This window comes from Triticum aestivum, chromosome 7B (assembly GCF_018294505.1).
Source record: "Triticum aestivum cultivar Chinese Spring chromosome 7B, IWGSC CS RefSeq v2.1, whole genome shotgun sequence".
Lineage (NCBI taxonomy): Eukaryota > Viridiplantae > Streptophyta > Magnoliopsida > Poales > Poaceae > Triticum > Triticum aestivum.
In genome coordinates this window covers 731,143,580-731,162,908 of record NC_057813.1, presented here as the reverse complement: position 1 = coordinate 731,162,908, position 19,329 = coordinate 731,143,580, and the positions used below count along the sequence as shown (strand labels likewise).

Sequence of the window (19,329 nt, the reverse complement as noted above, 5' to 3'; positions counted from 1 at the left end):
AACATAGGTGGTAACATCACACATCTCTAGGTAAAACAGATGAGGAAAGAGGAGCATATGGTAACATAGCTAGTTCTTGTAACATCACACATACCAAGACAAAATGAATCTACAACCTAATAAATAAAATGTGGCATGACATCACTCATATATTACTCCCCACTATAGAGGTAGTAACATAAACTAGTAACATATGCATGTTACTAGTTTAAGTTACTACCCATTGTGACTCGTCTAATACCACGCGTTTGTGTGCCCCGGTGACGACGCCGGCGGGGCCGTACGTCGCCCTCCCGGACAGAACTACCGCGGAGGAACGAGCACCACATGCAGACCGGCCGTCCAAGCTACCTCCACGATTCGCTTGGCCATTTGTGCTCCCCAGATTTGAACCTGGCTAGATAGCGAGCTCTGCTCACAGTCACCCACACCCACAGCCATATGCGAGTACGACACACAACCACCAGCACCAGCCAGCACAATGGAGCACGCGCATGACGAGCTCAGCCTCGAGCTCACCCTGGCCGCCGCGGTCGTGGCGCCGGCGCCCGGCTTCTTCCTATGCGTGTACTGCCACCGCAAGTTCCGCACCTCGCAGGCTCTCGGCGGCCACCAGAACACGCACAAGGAAGAGCGAGCCAACAAGCGCCGCCGGGAGACTGCCGCCGCCACGGAGCATGCTTGGAAACCGGAGAGGGCTGCCGCCGCTGTTTGGGTGTCCGAGGAGCCAGCAGCAGCAGGTGGCATGGCGCACAAGCGCAGCACGAGCTCGTCGGAGCGCGACCACGAGCTGGACTTGTCCCTCCGGCTATAATTGGTCGTTCAGTCGATAGATCTCCTATTTCCAGTGCTAGGTAAGGCAAAATCTAGCTTCTTGTTTCAAGCTCCTATTGTGCATAAAGTGGATTCATCGGCGCTCTTCCTTGTCAAGGTACTAGATTCCTAGAGACCTTCCTGGTCTTTGGGTTGACACAAAATTTCCCATTCATGTTGGCATGTGATACTTTCCTGAAAAAACTGGATCTATACACGTCTAAATGTTCAAGTTACGATATTTAAAGGACACTGTGAAACTAGGGACGTTTTTCAACAAGGTGTTTATTAACTCCACTAGCTACCATACGTAAGATAGATTTTTTGGACCTCTGATCTTTAAGACATTTCTCAAAACAATTTACAATCTTCTATATTTTTATATGTCTATTACATAGTCTCTGTAACAATGAATTGCAATGCTAACCCAAAAAATTGGGTATGCTCCAGCTTCTCAGACTATCTTGGCTTCCAGAGGCAATAAATTAGTTACTGGTAAAAGTTCATTTTAAAACCTAAAAGCTGCTAAAAGATGGTTGAAATGAGCTCAAATTACCTGCGCACTTCAAATCACCATAAAGATTATAATGTAATCAGCATATGGAGGACTTGAGATATAGATTACTCATCGTCCACATGATGAGAACCCACCTCGTAACTTGACCGTCCTCCTTAGCTCTGTTCCGGGGATAGCTAGTATATCCACAATCATTTTGAACATGATGAGGCACCAAAAGGGTTCCCTTGACGTAGGCCATTAATTTATTTTGCTTGAAAAAGGGAGAAACTAACAACATCATTGACAATACTCGACACGTCCTTTCTGGATGATGGCCTCTATGATTCACAGGATTCTAAAAACGCAGGAATAGAAAAAATATAGGATCGCTAAAATTGTTCACGCAAGCTCTCGAGAAAGGGGTTCCACCCTTTCCGCATAGCCTGTCAGAGGAAAGACCGGCGGTCATTATCGTAAAAGATGAAAAAATCAAAAGAAATAGTTGCATTAAGTTTTATTATATCTTGCCCTTGTTTGTTTTGCAAAAATCTCATATGGAACAATCTCATAAAAGTATGAACATATTAGACACCAGAGCTTTGGGCGAAGGCAAGGTCAAGTTCCTCGAATGACAGGGGTGGGGAGGAGAGACACTCAACTAAGGGTGGGTGATGGTATTTCTCAATTGGAGGAGGGGGATGTGCTTGGGGATGGGTAAATCAGAATAACACAATTCAACTGGAGGAGGTGGGTGGCACTGTTGGTAAACACAACTTGCAGAACTAGGATCCAACGTGCATGCTGAAAATACTTAAGAGCACAAACTTATTGAGTGCTATCATCGAGCACAACTGACAAGCGCGTGTGCACTTGTGTGTGTGTGGGGGGGGGGGGGGGGGGGGGGGGGGGGGGGAGGGGTGCGTGCTTGGTTTATGATCACATGGTTGCACGATGTGGCTGTTAGTGGCACACCATGTAGGGGTGCGGCGGATAATTCTTCTGGTTTTGTGCATCTGGATACATCTTCTGGGCTAGTAGAACCGACATGAATATTCGTTCTAGAAAAGCAATGGCCTCGCTCACCATGATTGTTTCTTGGGCAATTTGAAATGAAAGGAACGCCTATGTTTTCCGGCACTATAGTGCGCCGCCCCTGATTGTTTTAAACATCATCTTGGAGGAGGCTAGGCTTTGGGTCGCCGCAGGTGCAATGAAACTAGGGGAAATTGTATCGCGTGAGTAATGGCCATGCAGTTTCGGAAGAGACGTTTGTAAAACTCTTTCCCGCTCTTAATTAATAGATGAGGAAAATCTTTTGCCTCCGTTTGAAAAAAATAGTATTATGGTTCGTTGGTCGAGCCTGGACATGTCGATGGGAAGGCACCAGTGTGATGGCTTGTTTTATTCTGTCACGGAAAACATTTTGCCAGATTATGCTTTTTTTAGACCAACCCAAGGGTTAACCCTCATTGGCATTTTTTATAGGAAAAACTCCGCGAGCACCGCGCGCCGAGCCGGGACTCGAACTCGGGTGGGCTGACAGCAACCCCAGCTGCCCAACCAACAGATCGATGCCCGTTCCTCAGATTATGCTTTTGAGTGTTCCATACAATTCGTTGTGCGATAAGTGTTTTTAACAACGTGTGATGACCCATTCAACTACGTATATTAGTGTGCCAATGACAAGCAGTCTATGACTGTGTGGTCGCATGAGAATGGACTAAGAGCATCTACAGCCGGACCTTTCAAAGCCGCTTCAAATACCTGGACGGGCTGCCCAGTCACTGCCCAGTCACGTCTTTTTGATCCAGGTGGGCGTCTCAAACGGGCCTCAAACGACTAGACTGACCGGCACCCCCATATCCAACCCAAATATGGGGCGGATATGGGGTGGCCCGGGCACGCCCGGACGCGTCCGCCTGACAAGCCTGGCCCACCACCGACCCCACAATTCTCCCACACAAAACCCCATCGCCCTCGTGGGTCCGAAAGCCTATCTCACTCAATCTCCTATCTCGCTTCGTCCTCTCCTCTCCCCTCACCGGTTCTGATCGAATCCGGTGCCATGTCCAGCTCTAGCAGCCGCTCCGACGACGAGGTGGATCCGGAGTATGAGCTTGCCCTCCGCATCGCCTTGGAGCGGTCCAAGGTGGAGACCGGGGGTGGCTCCAGATTTGTCGCCTCGCTGCTGCCACAGCTTCCCCGTCGGCGCATCTCAGACGCCGGTGCTGGCAACTCCCGGCCCATGGGCAGCCCCGACAGGCGGCCAGCACAATCGGCGCCTCCCCTACGCCGTCTCTTCGCCTCGCCTGCTGCTGCTTCGCCATCCCGTCCCCTCGCCCAGCTGGCTGCTGCTCCCCCTCGTGGTCAGCGGTGGGTCCTTGTACCCTCCCTGCCAGCCTGGACACACACGCTGGAGTCGGAGGCGCACGCTGCCCGTAGTGAGAGGCAGCAGGAAAGGGAGAGGAAAGCTATGGAGAGCTCTGTCCTCCGCTGTCGTGGGTTACTTGCGGAGCCTGACGAGGACCAGCGGCTCCTCACATGGGTCTACTGCTGGCCACTTACGATGGCGGAGACGGATGCTAGGAGGCTTCGCCAGAAGAACGCCAATGCTCTTCAGCTTGCCATCGAGCAGTCCGAGCGAGAGGCGTTGCAGAAGGTGAAGGAGGCGGCTCAGCTGGCCAAGCTCAGGCGCCAGCAGGACCGGGCTGTCCAGCGCCTCAAGGGCGTCGTTATCGCCGACTCCTCCTCCAACGACGACCACGGCTCCTCCTCCGACGAATTGGACGATCCTCCACCCGCGGCCGACGGGTACAACTACGCCGACAACCAGAAGGGGAAAGGGCCGGCCCGAAAGTGGTGAAGTTGATTTTAATTTCAAGTTTTAGATGTAGTATAAAGTTGTTCGTCGTTTATGTGAACTTTGGTGGATATTTTGCCGAACTATTGTGCTATTTCTATGTCCGAAGCTGACTTACGTAGTTTCATCGACGTTGCATGATATAGTATGGAAATAGGGGTTCGGAAATGAGAGACACGGATGTGGACGACAAGATTTAAGAAGTGCCCGTCACTATCCGTAGACGCATCCGGGCACGTCCGCGGGCATTTAAGGGTCTGGATTTGTCAAGTCCGGGTGTAGATGCTCTAACGACGATCCAGTGAGAAGAGCGGTAAACCTCTCACGGTAAGATGGTACTCATGCATGAGCTCCTGTAAGCTCCAGGCAGCCTCTGACTCGGCTCAGTATGCCACTTTTTCCTCGTTTGTTTGACACAATTAATGTACACTGGCCGCTGCTCTGTGGTGCGCAGCATATCCACGTACGGTCCGCAGCCTTGTATTGCAGCAGCTGCTACCTTGCCATCAAATGCAAGGTCCAAACGGCTCCCTGCCCGGCTTGTCCGTCGCCAATCATGCTGGACAGCCAAAGGCATGTCCATGAAAAAAAGAGGCACGTTACTAAAACTGTCACCCATCCAAGCTGCCTCCGGTGAAAGCTTCCCACTCATCTTCGCTGAGACCGACGTGGTTGGATCAGAGGTTCCATCTACTCACGACCTACCGGTAAACTGTACGCCGGCGGCGACGGTTGAGCTCGTGACCCTGGAGCTCCATCTTCACAACTGGAACTTGAACGATGTTGATCTCATGGCGCCTCGCACTGCCATCGAACCGGCGGCCGATCAGGGTGTTGAGGGGGCAAGATTCTACTCTAATGCCGTCGCAGGCTACTTGACTGCGGCGGCTTCTTCATATACTCGGCCGATAACAATATAAAGTCCTCATTAACGACATTCAAGGGCCATCTACAAAATTTAACAACGGCCAAAGTTGTCGTTAGTGTTAGAACCTGGTCATCGTTATTTCCTCACAATATTTTGTTCAGCGGTTTATCAACGACGGAGCGGAGAATACAGCGACGGCGAACGACCGCTGGTTTAATTGTGTTCATTAATGATTTTTAGTGACCGTATTCTGACTTCCAGGCCTCGTTTGGTAGAAGCGGATCGGAGGGTTTTCAGCGGAATTTCCTCGCGTGGCCTAGAATCCTCCCAAATCCCTGTTGGCCCATTTGGTACACAGGGTTTTCACGGCCCAATTCCTCCGAACCCCCTTCGAACCCCTCCTTTCCACGCGGCTCTCAGCCCTCGAGTCCCCCCTCGAGGATTTAGAGGAGCCGCCGCCGCCGCCGCCGCCCAGCTTCTCCTCAAGACATGGCCGCCCGACTCCTCAACATGCCGCCGACCGACGCCTCGACTGTTGTGAGTACATAGTACTAGAACATAGGTTGCCCTAGTTAGCTTTCTTGTACTAGTTATTTGTCTGACTTGTTGGCCTGTTTAGAAAGCTCATCGCCTTTTGTTTTAGCTGGCTCTTTGGCAACTAGAGAAGCAAGCTAGACAAACTTTTGGTCATTCAGAATCTCGATGATTATGACATCGTAAGAGCAATTCATCTGGAGGACAACATCATTCTCATACTTACTTGGTCTGTAAAAATATAATTGATTGTGAGATATGAGAGATTATGTTGCTGTGATGTTGACTGATACTACTGTGATGAGATATTTATTCCAAGTCAAGCAAAATTATGTTCTTGATGTGAAGAACTGCTGTTACATTTTTATTAGGTCTCATTCACAATTTTATGGGGAGTTTGTCTTGCTATGATGCTATTTAACCTGTAAAGATTAGATTTTTAACAGTTTCACACCATTTTAACTCAATAGGGCAATCCCTGCCTATCAAACAGTGTTTTATATAAAGGGGATTGTGGCAGGAGAGGAATTTGAGGTTTCAAGGGGATCTGAGGGGATTAGGTGTAAGAGGGAGATTCATCAAATCCCCTGAAATCCCGTCCTCCCCAAACCTCTCAAATCCACTCCTACCAAACAAGGCCTCAAGGACTGGATGGATATCCCTATCGTTACAAAGACAAGGGCTAACGACCCCCCGATTAATATTGAGAGGATCTCCATCCAACGACGTGATGTGAAGCCCCTGGAACAAATTTACCTTCATAGCTAACGTTGTACCAGCGCAAGATTGTTTACCTCGATACCCATGCATCCATGAAAGGAGTGTATAGTACGCAGTATGCAGGGGAATTTTTGGTCTATGAGTGTATACACACCCTATATGAAAAAAGTAATTAGATTAAAATTCATAAAAATCTGAAAATAGTTTTGAAATAGAGTTGACCATTCATTGTACATGTAAGAAAAATTCCATAAAAAGAAAAAGAAAAATAAAGTTGACCATTCATTGTACGATACGAATGGGAGCATAAGAGCATCTACATACGCGATGGATAAATATGACCACTCGAACACGCGACGTGTCCGCAGACACTGACTGGACACTCCTTAAATCGTGTCGACCACATCCGTGTTTTTTATATCCAAACCCCTATATCCATGCTAAATCATGCAACGTCGATCAAGCTATGTAGATCAGCTGACCGAACATAGAATCAAACATATGATAGCATAACAGTTCAGCAAAAGATCACGAATGGCTGTTCAAAGGTCCACCAAAGTTCGCATAAACGATGGACAACTTTAAACTACATATAAAACTTGAAATGAAATTGAACTTCACCACTTCCGGGCCGGCCCTTTCCCCTTTCGGTCGTTGGCGCAGTTGTAGCCGTCGGTGGCTGGTGGAGGATCGTCCGATTGATCGAACGAGGAGCCGTGGTCGCTGGACAAGGAGGAGACAATGAAGGGGCCTTCAGCCGTTGGACGGCCCCGTCCTGCAAGCACCCGAGCTTGGCCAGCCAACCCGCTTCCGTCCCCTTCTTTTCCGCCTCCCGCTGGGACTGCTCGATGGCAAGCCGTAGATCCTTCGTGTTCTTCCGGCGGAGCCGCCGAGCGTCTGTCTCCGCCGTTGTAAGCGACCGGCAGTAGACCCACGCGAGGAGCCGCTCGTCCTCGTCGGGCTCCATCGGTAACCTGCGGCGGCGGCGGACAGAGCTCTCCGTTGCGTCCCTCACCCTTGCCTGCTGCCTCTCACGGCGGGCGGCACGTGCCTCCATCTCCGGCGTGCGCGTCCGGGCCGGCGGGGAATGCGCATCCCGGCCGGCGCGGGCCGGGAGGAGCCAGCGCCGATGTCCACGCTGCGTCGGTGGGGGAGAGGCGAGGGTGCCGATCCGGAACAACCCCCCCCCCCCCCTCACATGTCCACCATGGACCTCTCAAGGGGAATGCGGAGGGCAAGCTCCTTGTCAATGTCTATGTCAGAGTCGGAGCGGCTGCCGGCGCTCGACATGGTCATGGGAGTTGCCGTAGCTATCGGATGGATCGAACCGTATGGGAGAAGAAGAGACGGAGCGAGAGCGAAGTGAGTTAGGGGTTTCTGGATTGGGAATATATGTGGCGACGGCGTGGGGTCGGGGTGGGCTGGGCCGACGTGACGGACAAGCCCGGGCGCCCCATATCTGGACTGGATATGAGAGGTGCCGGACAGTCTGAGCGTTTGAGACCCGTTTGGATCAAAAAATCATGACCGGATGGACAACCCAGAGGTTTGAAGCCGATTTAGGGTTGTAGATGCTCTGAGGCCGAAAACCTATCATATCGGCGCCAATGCGCATTGGGCCATGCAGGGCTACGTTGGTCGCCAACCAGCTGACCGAGCACGCACGGTACTAACTAGTACTCCGTGTAAAGTTGTACAACATGAAATTGTACAACTTTACACGGAGTACTACTTAGTTTTCGTACAATTGTTTTTGGAGAAAGATGATATATTTCTAGAAAGAAATCCCTCGTGCGCCCCCTCGCGACCCCCTCGTCCGCCCCCGTGGGCGGCCAGAGGCCTCTCCCCCACCTCCCCTAGTCCTCACCGCCGCCGGGCGTGAAGCCGGGCTAGTGTCGGTGGCGGCGGGGCCATTTTCCCTCCTCCCCTGGTGCTCTGCGGCGCGGGACGCGATGTGCTGGTGAGGAGCGAGGCGTTCGCTTGGGGCGGCTCGACGACGATACGGTCGGTCGTGCTGCGGGCGCCGCTATGCGACAGAGTGGCGGCGGCTGCGCAGATTTCTTGGAGGGACGTGCTTGCGCTTTGGGGAGCCGGGGCGCTAACTGTGGCGGAGCCTCCATTAGATCTAAAACTATGGCGACGAGGGCTGCAGTGGTGCGGGATCGCTGGTTGGGGCTGCTGGCCTCAGCCAAATCTGGCCGTGGCTGGTGGCTGGACGCATCTGTGATGTCCGTTGACCGTCCATGGTCACCGGGTTGCGGACGACGCAATGGCGGGTGCGGATCGCCGACAACTGGGCGGATATCGGCGGGTTCTTTTGATGATGCCGAGATTCAACCCTGGTCTGGGTCCTTCACACCACAGCTACTCCGTGGGAATCCCTAGGTCTCATTGGGACCGAGCGATGACGGTGCTTTTGTATCGTAGTCCCTCTTGAGGGCATTGTATTGGGAGTTTGCTCAGGTGGAAGGGACCAGCTGCGCCGGCGGCGTACGGACTGGTGTCGCGACGGCTGATCAAAATTGCGTCGACTTCGGTCATGGCAGATGATGGCAGCGTCTCCGATGTCATTTCCTTGTTGAGGCACCGTCGTTGCATTTTGCGTCATCAGACTCGGGATGCTTCGGGGGAAACCCTAGATCTGGGTCTCCGGGATCAAACGATGACGGCGCCTTTGGTGTCGTTCGCCCTCCTGGGGGCATCGTTTTGGAGCATGTGCTGGCTGGAGGGGACTAGAGGAGGAGTGGTATTCCATCAACCGCAAGGCCGGCGGCGGATCCCGGCGGAATGGCGCTGCGGAGTTTCGGTGACGGGCGCGGGCAGATGGATACATGCAGGATGGTGGTGTTGTCTGGTGCCGTGGTGGCGTCGATGGCAGGCCTGACAAGGTCGGTGCGTCAGTACCTGCTCTGAAGATGGACCAGTGGAAAACGATGGCGGCGGCTTCTGACAGTGTGTTGGACCGGTGTGTTACACAGTCCCGGTATGTGGCTGGGCTGGGGCATCCGGTTTTAGATGCCAGGTTTTGCTACGATGTCTGTTTGGTATTCGGCTCGGATATTAGGCACCCCTTCATCAAGGGGATGGGAATAGTGACATGTTGCCAAGATGGTGGCTTCAGGCTTACTGATGTATTACTTTGTAAGGTCTTTGTGAATAATTAATAAAGTGGACATATGCATCTCCCAGATGCAGAGGCCGGGGGTGCATCCTCCTTTTAAAAAAGAAAAAAAATCTATCCCTTTAAGACATCTCTGAAAATGATGTACGAGTTTCTATGTAGTGCTATTTAGCCTCCCGAGGCAATAAATTGTTCGACACTCAAAAGAATCTTTAAATTAGCTGCTTACTCAAATCCCCCAAAAAAGTATAATATTATTAACATGTCGAAGTAAAGATAACTCGTTGTCCACATGATGCAGAACACACCTCGAACATGACTGACCACCTTAGCACTATTGCAAGGATAGGTAGCATATCCGCAATAGTAATAATAAACAAGATGGGGAGCAAAAAATAGATCTGTTGATGTAGCTTGAAATTTTTTAACATCATCATTGACATTACTCGATGCTTCCTTCTTTGGCAATGTCATTATTTTTACAATGTCTTCTAAATGCCCCTAAAGTGAACATTCAGACTTATTTTGGACACGTAGCCCACTGAAGGAAATACCAGCAAGCTTTATCGTAACTTGAAAAAATGATAAGGAATAGTCTCGCGAAACACTTTCTTATACTCCGGCCTTCTTTGTGTTGCAAAAATCTCTGATGACACGATCTCATAAAGTACGGTCCTAGGGATATAGGAGATGGCAAGGCTAGTTCTGCAAACGACCGGGTGAGAGGAGGGGGGGGGGGGGGGGAGGGGAGGATAGGCACTCAAGTCAGGGAGGGTTGTTGTATTGCTCGACATGGAGATTTGTAGGAAGGGCTTGGGAATGGGTGAATCCTGGCAGTGATGATCAATTCAAGGAGGAGAATGCGGTGGTGGCACTCAGGAGAAGAGACGCTTGCAGCTAGTCGACGTGGGAACTATGATCCGGCGTGCATGCTCAAAATACTTGAAGCATGAACAAATTAAGTGCTATCATGAAGCATGACCAACGCGTGCACCCAGGAGGGAAAGCAATATTGAGAACATCATCATCGTCCGATCCGGGAGATCCAGATCTAGAGTTTTCCCGGGAGCATCCCGAGCCTGATGATGCAAGCTGCAAAGGTGATGCCTCGACAAGGAAACGAGATGAAAGACACCGCCATCGTCCGCCATGACCGTAGTCGGCGCAATTTTCATCGGCAGTTGCGCCACCGGGCGTGCGCCGCCAGCGTCGCTGGTCCCTTCAGCCGGAGAAAACTTCAAAAAGATGCCCTGAAGAGGGACTACGACGCAAAAGCACTGTCATAGCTTGATCCCAAGGAGATCTAGGGTTTTCCCCGGAGTTGCTTTTGCACCGACATAGCTCGATGCAAAAGCACCGCCACAGCCGTCATAATCTGTGTTTGTTCACTCATTTCAATTAGGACCATACAAGGATGGAATCTCACATATCCGCCCAGCTACCGACGTGTCACACCCGCCACCGCGGCAACCGCGACCCGGAGACCAAGTCCATGTCTGGGCCCAGATTCGACCTCGTCACTGCCGATCCGGTCACGCCGCCACCATCCCTGGCGACCGCGACGCCCCAGACCTTGAAGCCGCCTGCCGTGGAGGTATGGGATCACCAGAGCACGGCCATCCCCGTTGTGACGCCCGTCCGCACGCCACGCGCCGACCCGGGGGCGCCGGCCTGCGCTAGCCCCTCACGAGCGGGAGGACCCCGAGTCCCCGCCGCCGCCAGCGATGACAAGGCTTCGCCTGGCCGTGCCCCCGGGTGGCGGCAAGGGAGGAGGAGGAGGAGTGTGGGAGGCGGGCCGACGGGATCTGGGGGCTTCCCGGCCGCCACACGGCTGCGACTCAGGAGGGACACGCAACATCGAATCATGGGGGTAGCCAAGTTTTTTCAGTTTATTAGGTGAAAATCACACCAATTAATGACATGTTGTCGTCGTTATTATTTTCCCACAATTAATATGGACATGCTGGTATGCGTCGTTATTGCTTTCAACGACAGAGGTTATGAAGACGGCTAGCGACCACATTATGAGTTTTAATGACCACACGTCATGTCGTTAATTTTCTTTTCTTAGCCGTGTGTGCACTGTGAGTATAACATAGCATTGATTCTGCAATCGGACGAAGAGAGTACTCCCTCCTTTCCGGTTCATCTAAAAAAATAATTAGTTTTTTCATTTTATAAGTCTCAATTCTACTATTTACCATCACATGTTTGGATTTTGAGGTACATTAAATCACCCGTTGCATGAGGTATCAAGAGAAAACTCACAAATGCATGTAGAATCAACAAAATTATTGGTCATGCATGCATTTGTTGTAATTAATGCATTGGTAAACATAACATTTTTAGAAAAACGAGCGTACTAATTAAGTACTTGTGCAAACTACGAAATTTATTTCATCACTCATTGTCTACCTTGGTCGGAGAGATTTTGAAATAGCCTTATAAGGTTACTCATAGTGGGGAGTACTCCCTCCGTCCGCGAATAAGTGTACTTCCAACTTTGTTGGAAAGTCAATCTTTTTTAAGTTTGACCGTATTTATACAATAGTACACTAACATTTATATCATCAAATTAGTAGCATTAGATTCATGATAAAATATATTTTCATTATATGCCTATTTAGTTTCACAAACATTGATATATATTTATACAAACTTGGTCAACTTTGAGATAGTTTGACCCTCCAACAAAGTTGAAAGTACACTCTTTCAAGGACGGAGGGAGTATCATATACTAGTATCATGCATATGATAATACTGTATGATACTATCTTCATAGTGCATATTATGAAAGAGTTGTATCATAGATGACCTTATTTATGACCATGCATGACACAAAGTAGTATAACATTTATTACGTTACGGTATCTACCTATGTTACTCTAATTAACCTCCTCTCTCTTCTTTAATTCTCTACCACATCAGCATGTTCACTATTTCTGAGTGCATGATACCGGCTAAAATACCAGCACTATGACCAGCCTAATCCGAAAAGGAGGGAGTAGTGAACTTCCCATGGTGGTGGGAACCACAATGTTCGAACCTCCTAGCAGTATGAGTGTGTCACAACACTGGTTCTCTCCAACAACATGTCCAATTCGTATATTCAGAGAATCCCCAAGCATCTAAGGGCACGGTATCAAGCGGCCGCCTATAGCTAGAGTTGACAATCCTTTAATGACTAATTTGTCCGTCCTGGTTCGCAGTACCCTTTGTATTTTGGATCAAAATTGATCATAAATTTGACTAGAAAAATATAAGTTATATGCTACACATATATTGTTCTGCCACATAATTTCTACTCCCTCGCTTACAAATATCAAATGCTTTTTTATATTTTCTATGGACTACATACAGATTGAAATGAGTGAACAAATACACACTTGTGTCTATATACATCTGATTAACAAAATGACAAAACATCTTATACTCCCTCTGTTAAATATAAGTCTTTTTACATCCACACAGGGCTACATATGTAAAAAAGACTTATATTTAGGAACAAAGGTAATATTTGTGAACAGAGAAAGTATTTTCTAGTTTAATGTGGTAAAAGTTTGACCCAAAATGCGAGGGGTGTCAATAAACTAAGACAAAGGAAGTAGTTTGACAATATTTTCACCTTGTGCAGGTATGTCTGTCTGTAACGATTTTGGTCACCCATGGATTGGTACGTGCTTGTTGATGGGGAAAAAGGCCAGTTGGATGATCTGCAAAAAAAAGGATGATGAATTGTGTTACCTATGAGAGCAAGGCCAATAATACAATCTTTTTTTTTAGAAAAAGAGGATGAGCCCCGGCCTCTGCATCTGGGAGATGCATGCGGGCATTTTATTGATTATTCTCAATGACCTTACAAAGTAGAACAACAATATGTCTGAATCCGCCATCTTGGCAATATCTGCCGTAACTCCTATCCATAAGGTGAAGGGGTGCAAGCCGGACCACATACCTAGACATCTCACCTAAGCCTAACATCTAAAGCCGGAGGCCCTAACCGAGCCATCTACCGGGTCTAGGGCACAAACCGGTCCGACGCACTCACATGCGTCGTCGGCGCCATCTTCCACTAGTCCATCTTCATAGCAGATTGAGGTGTGAACCTTGGCAGGTCCTCCGCCATCGACGCCACCACGACGCCAAACGATGACCTCCACCTACACGAGCCTGGGGAGGTCCTCCGTCATGGACACCACCACGATGCCAAAGGACGACCTCCACCTACGCGAGTCCATATCCAAGCAATGGACGTAGATCCATGCTAGGATAGGTCCGCACCACCATCATAGCCCACCACCCACAAGCGCCACCCAACCCCAAGGTTCCCAAAGCGGTGCCTTCAAGAAGGGAACGGCACGGTGAGTGCCGCCGCTGCCCAACAAAGTTAGGGCTTCCGCCCGGGAGACCTATGGGAAGGGAAAGTGAGGAGATCAGTCCATAACGACGCCTCCAAGGAAGGGAACGACGCCCTAGGCGTCGCCATCGGCGCGGCCGGCCATGGACGGCCAGGGATTTCGCCCGAACTAGATCCTCTCCACCAGCAGCGCCTCCTGTACAAAATCGACGACCAAGGGAAGCGCGGCCCGACCAGGCTGACATGCACGCCGAACAGGGGAGGAGGAGAGGCGCCAGATCGCGCGCACCGACGCCGCGGAAGCAGCCGCCAGCCACCAACGACCACCGGGATCCCACCGCCCGCATGACCAGGACGCCAGATCCACCGCCCGCACTGCTGCTAGCCGGAACCTGCCATGCCTCGCCAAAGGAGCCGCCGCTCCAGATCCGGGAGTCCGCACGCAGGGGCAGGGTAGCCGTGACCCCATCGCCACCATCCTTGGCGCCTCGGGCTTGCCCGGCGGCTGCCTCAGGCGGCGGCGAGGGGGTGGTGCGAGGTTGGGAGGGGGCGGCGATGGCGCGACTAGGGTTCCCCTGGCGGCGCCCGGGGGTCGCAAGAGGGGTTGGGGACACGACTTAAGGCCAATAATACAACTACCAACTCATTATATGAGACTGCCATGTTATCAAGATCTAGTATTATAATCACTCATATAGGTTGGTTATTAAGTTAGTTATTTGTTTCACTTGTGTTCTTTTTTTGTTTTCTTTTTCCTCTCATTTACTCTTTTTACCTAAGAGCACGTGTAGACGTTGGCTCTTGTATGAGAGTCCACTCCGTCCTATTTTTCTTATCCTCCACATTTAGAAAAAAGTGTCATTTAAGTAGGCTTATAGCTCTATAATATACTTGTTCGTTGGGCATCTCCAATAGTTTGTACGTTTGCTTCTTAGAAAAATCTAGCACGTCATCGACCAACAACTTATCATACAACTACTCCAATAAGGTGTATCTAGTTTGTCCAATGAGGGTGAAAAGAATGCACATGGTTCCAAAGGTGATATGGAATGAATGAGGAGGAAATAGCAATATTTTGTGTTCAGGAATCAACAATATTTGCACGGGCTTCAACATACATTGGGAGAGAAGCCTTGCACACTATCCCAACTTATGTTTGGCAAACTACATAAATTCTATTTGAGTAGTTGTATGATAAGTTGTTGGTCGATAACATTGCTACTTTTACAAGTATGCTAACCACAAAATATTGGAGATGCCTTTATTTGGTGTCAAACGTCCTGTGATGTGGAGAACTAAGTAATTCTAATTTCAATGACTACAAAAAAGTTACACTTTGTAATGGTTAACTAGGAATCCATGCATCCATTGCAAGATAAGTGAATCTTCTCGCTCGATATGTGTCGCTCACAGTGACTGCTTAATGTGGGAGTACATTTTATTTCTTCAAAAACATAAGCTAAAAAACCTTTTAAATCTGGAGTCCAAATTATTAATCGGTCTCACATTATATCACAATTTTTGGTGCTGATGTTTTCAAAACTGTAGGCCTGGTGAACCCTCTTTCAAAATTACAAATTATTTTAAACTGATTCATCCGCATTATTACTATCTTAGGAAAGGAGAGTACACATAGCCCGTGTGCTTAGTAGGACGTTGCAAGAGAGAGAAAAAAGAGCCGAGTCCCACAGAAAATATGGCCTCCTGCACAGAATGCCCATGTCTACAGTAACCCTGCACAGAAGATTAACCCTTTCCTAATAGCCCGTGTGTGTGTGAACATACGTCCACAGATGATATTTTTTTTCCAGACATATGGAATCTTGGTTAGGCCATGCATGCAGGCAGTCAGAAAACCAGGGCCCCAGTGACGACGCCGGAGGGGCCGGACGTCGCCCTCCCGGCACGACCTACCGCCGAGAACAACGCCAAGGGCAATTAGCACCACATGGAGTCTGGCCGTCCAAGCTACCTCTACGATTGGCTTGGCCATTTGTGCTCCCCAGATTTGAACCTATAGCTAGCTCAGCACACAGTCACCCACACATGACACATCCATATACGAATACGACACACAACAACCAGCACGAGCGAGCACAATGGAGCACGCGCAGGACGAGCTCAGCCTCGAGCTCACCCTGGCCGCCGCTGTCGTGGCTCCAGCTCCCGGCTTCTTCCTATGCGTCTACTGCCACCGCAAGTTCCGCAGCTCGCAGGCCCTCGGCGGCCACCAGAACGCCCACAAGCAAGAACGCGCCGCTAAGCGCCTCCGTGAGACTGCGCTCGCCACCGCGCATGCTTGGAATCCGGGGAGGGCTGCCGGCGCTGTTTGGGTGTCCGAGGAGTCAGCAGCAGCAGGTGGCATGGCGCACAAGAGCAGCAGGATCTCGTCGGAGCGCGACCACGAGGTGGACTTGTCCCTCCGGCTATATATAGTCGGTCGGCCAATCCATAGATCTCTGCTAGTATCCTTTCTCCGCACCATTCTGTTTCCTGTGCTAGGTACGTCAGAGTCTAGCTACTTGTTTCAAGCTCTTGTTTTCCACGCATTTGATTCATCGGCGCTCTTCTAGTTAGTTGGAATTGGTTAAAGGTCTAGGTACAGCGGAATTCCTAGAGATTTTCCTGGTCTTTTGGGCTGACATAAAATTTCCCTTTTCTCCAGACTCCGTGACCATACGGTGTAGCTCAAACATGTTTACGCTTATAGATGCTATCTTTTTATGGTCTCCCTAATGGGAAATTTTACTTTTAAAGGTCTAGGTACAGCCCAAATTTTCCTAGGAATTCCGCTGTACCTAGACCTTTTGGGCTGACATAAAATCTCTAGGATTTTCCTGTTCTTTTGAGCTAACCATAAGTGAAATGGTACTTTCCTGAAAAATCTGAATCTTTAGGTAAGTCTAAATGTTCAAGTTGCCATATTTAAAGGACACTGAAAATAGGGACGTTCTTCAACATACGGTGTAGATTAAGTGCACTAGCTACCCTACGTAAGATAGGTTTTTGGGCTCTGACCTTTAAGAAATTTCTCAAAACAATTCAGAAACTTGTTTCTAGTGTCTATTACATAGTCGCAACGACACTGAATTGCAATTTTCACCCAAACATTTGGATTTGCTCTAGCTTCTCGTGCTATTTGGCATTCAATATATGTTTCCGTTGGCAGGTTACTTAATATTGATGGGAGAACTGCCTTGGTGAATTCCTCCCTCTCTAGTTTACGCTTATAGGTGCTATCTTTTTATGGTCTCCCTAACGGAAGAAAAAAGAAGGATGATAGACCAAGAGCTAGATTTCTGTGAAGTGGGGATAAAACCAAATAGAAATATCACCTAGTGTCTTGGCATTTAGTATATTTACATAAATATCAGGGTGGTTTGGGGGTGCTTGACCTTGAGTTAATGAACGTAGCTCTTTTATCCAAATGGCTTGCGGCAGAATCTTCTTTGGGGCAAATATGTCAATGGGAAAACTTGAGGCCTGGTACAACATAAGCAGTTGGATTCCCACTTCTGGCAAGGTTTGCTTAAAGTCAAGGAAATTTTCTTGTCTTATTGTAAATTATGTGTTGGAAATGGGAAAATAACTTGATTTTGGGAAGATAGATTGTTAGGCAAGTATTGCTTAGTTCAAACATTCTCAAGATTGGAGTATACCATTTCACTTGATCAAAATTAACATTTCTGTCAATGATGCTTTGTGTGGCAACGAATCTAGCTTATGCTCAGAATAGCTTTGGTGGGTGAAAAAGCAAAAAATTGGGTCAATTCGAAAAGCTTGTGCTAATTTTACCTTTTCTGATTCCGAGGACATATTATCTTGGCTTCTTTCTAGTTCTGGTATCTTTAATGTTAAATCCTTCTACTCTGCCATGCAAAATCCTTCTACTCTCTACGCCCACATAACTTTATGAGAAAAGTTAAGATTCCCATGAGAGTTTAAATATTTCTTTGGTTGGTTCCAGAAAAAGCATTCTAACCAGAGTTATTCTCCTTCACAGAGGTGGAAGTTGTGAACCTGACTGTGTTTTTTGTGGTAAACATGAATCGATAAATCATTTTTTTTTTCGAGTGCCCTCTATCTAGATACATTTGGAATGTGTTTATTTGCAGCCTGAGGATTAGTTGTGATTTATCACATGCAAAAACTTGTTTCAACGTTTGGCTTAAGAACATGGGATCAGAAAAAAAAAGGAAGTTATTTTTAGTGGGGTTTACAACTGTTCTACGGACTATCTGGAAAGCTCGTAATCTAGCTTGTTTCCAAAAAAATAGGACCTGCTGAACCTGTTGCTTGTCTTTACAGAGTTTATGATTGGATTAATGACTAGAGTAATTTGCAAGGGAGGGAGGATGCAAAGCTGGGAAGTGACCATGTGCAAAGCTGCTAGAGCGAGTCACGTCCAAAATAATTTTGGGCACAAAGAAGTTGGGCGTTGTGGATTCCTAGGCTGGGAGATGGATCTTGATTGTGGTGGCTTTAGTGTCAATTGCTCCTTTTCTTAGCATGCTTCTTCCAGGTTGTAGAGTTTTTGGCCAGTGATGTTCTCTTTGGTGAGGGTGTTGGCAAGTTTCATAAAGTCATACGAGTTGTACTATAAAAACGGGAGTTGTTTGGTTTTCCTGCTGCTTTGCTTAGACTGCTTTGCTAGGTTTAGTGCATGTCTGGCCTGCCTTTCAATGGTGCCATGGTGGTGCTGTGCATTGGCTGTAGAAACATTCAGTTTCATTGTATGAAATCAGCAGAGTAAACATATTTTATTCAAAAAATGGCCTTCCATAGGTAATAAGTCTATCACTTGTAGAAGTTAATTTTAAGACCTAAAAACTGATAGAAGACAAATAAAATGAGCTTTAAAATACGTATTAAGTGCCATGCTGAAAAATACGACGTGCAACTGACGATCGCGTGAGCGCCTGTGTGCGTGGGCGTACCCATGTTTGGTGTGAGATCACATGGATGCACGACATGTATGTTGATGGTATAATACGTATTAGTATGTCGTATTTTCACAGAAAATTCGCCACTGACACGGTGTTGTGCAACCCCGTTAGTGAAGCCAGTGGTGACAAGTTGATCAAGCAGCTTGACAACACCACAAATGGGCGTCAGCAATAAGTTGACCTCTTTTGCAAGCACGTAGATCAGATGATATTCATGCTATGAACAAGTCAACATGGTTCATCGGTAGAGTCTTGACATGCTAGAAGGCAACAACTTCACTCACCAGCATAATGGTATGTTTTATATTTTCCAGAAAAAGCATTTCACCAGATTACATTTTTGGATGGTCTGTCCCATCCGTCAGAAACGGGCCATGATAAGTTTGATGCCGACGACAAGTGGTTCGGATCAAGTGGTATCATAAGAAAGGCCCTACCGACGAGCAAATGCATCCGGTCGCACATGGTTAATTCTCGAAGAGCACGTCACACATAGTCGCTATGATATATTATAACTGTTGCCCACCGAGTGTTTAACCCGCCCCGCCCGACCCTGTGTCCGTTTGCAATTAACGAGGGGTTATATATCTTGAGAACGAGGCCGATTTGGA

The 19,329-nt window shown here is 48.5% G+C and overlaps 2 protein-coding genes across 2 annotated transcripts; both read left to right on the top strand.

The window, feature by feature from the left end:
- Window positions 1-476: 476 nt before the first annotated feature.
- LOC123157875 (zinc finger protein GIS3-like) lies at window positions 477-814 on the top strand. The gene has a single exon (XM_044576065.1). The coding sequence runs from the start codon at window positions 482-484 to the stop codon at window positions 812-814; it is 333 nt and encodes a 110-aa protein (XP_044432000.1). The 5' UTR covers window positions 477-481.
- A 15,010-nt stretch (window positions 815-15,824) lies between these two features.
- On the top strand, window positions 15,825-16,489 carry LOC123156088 (zinc finger protein 11-like). The gene has a single exon (XM_044574256.1). The coding sequence runs from the start codon at window positions 15,872-15,874 to the stop codon at window positions 16,343-16,345; it is 474 nt and encodes a 157-aa protein (XP_044430191.1). The 5' UTR covers window positions 15,825-15,871; the 3' UTR covers window positions 16,346-16,489.
- Window positions 16,490-19,329: the final 2,840 nt, after the last annotated feature.

Bases quoted from the DNA above. Each gene is read 5' to 3' on its own strand.
- LOC123156088 (XM_044574256.1), top strand. From the start codon at position 15,872: ATGGAGCACGCGCAGGACGAGCTCAGCCTCGAGCTCACCCTGGCCGCC.
- LOC123157875 (XM_044576065.1), top strand. From the start codon at position 482: ATGGAGCACGCGCATGACGAGCTCAGCCTCGAGCTCACCCTGGCCGCC.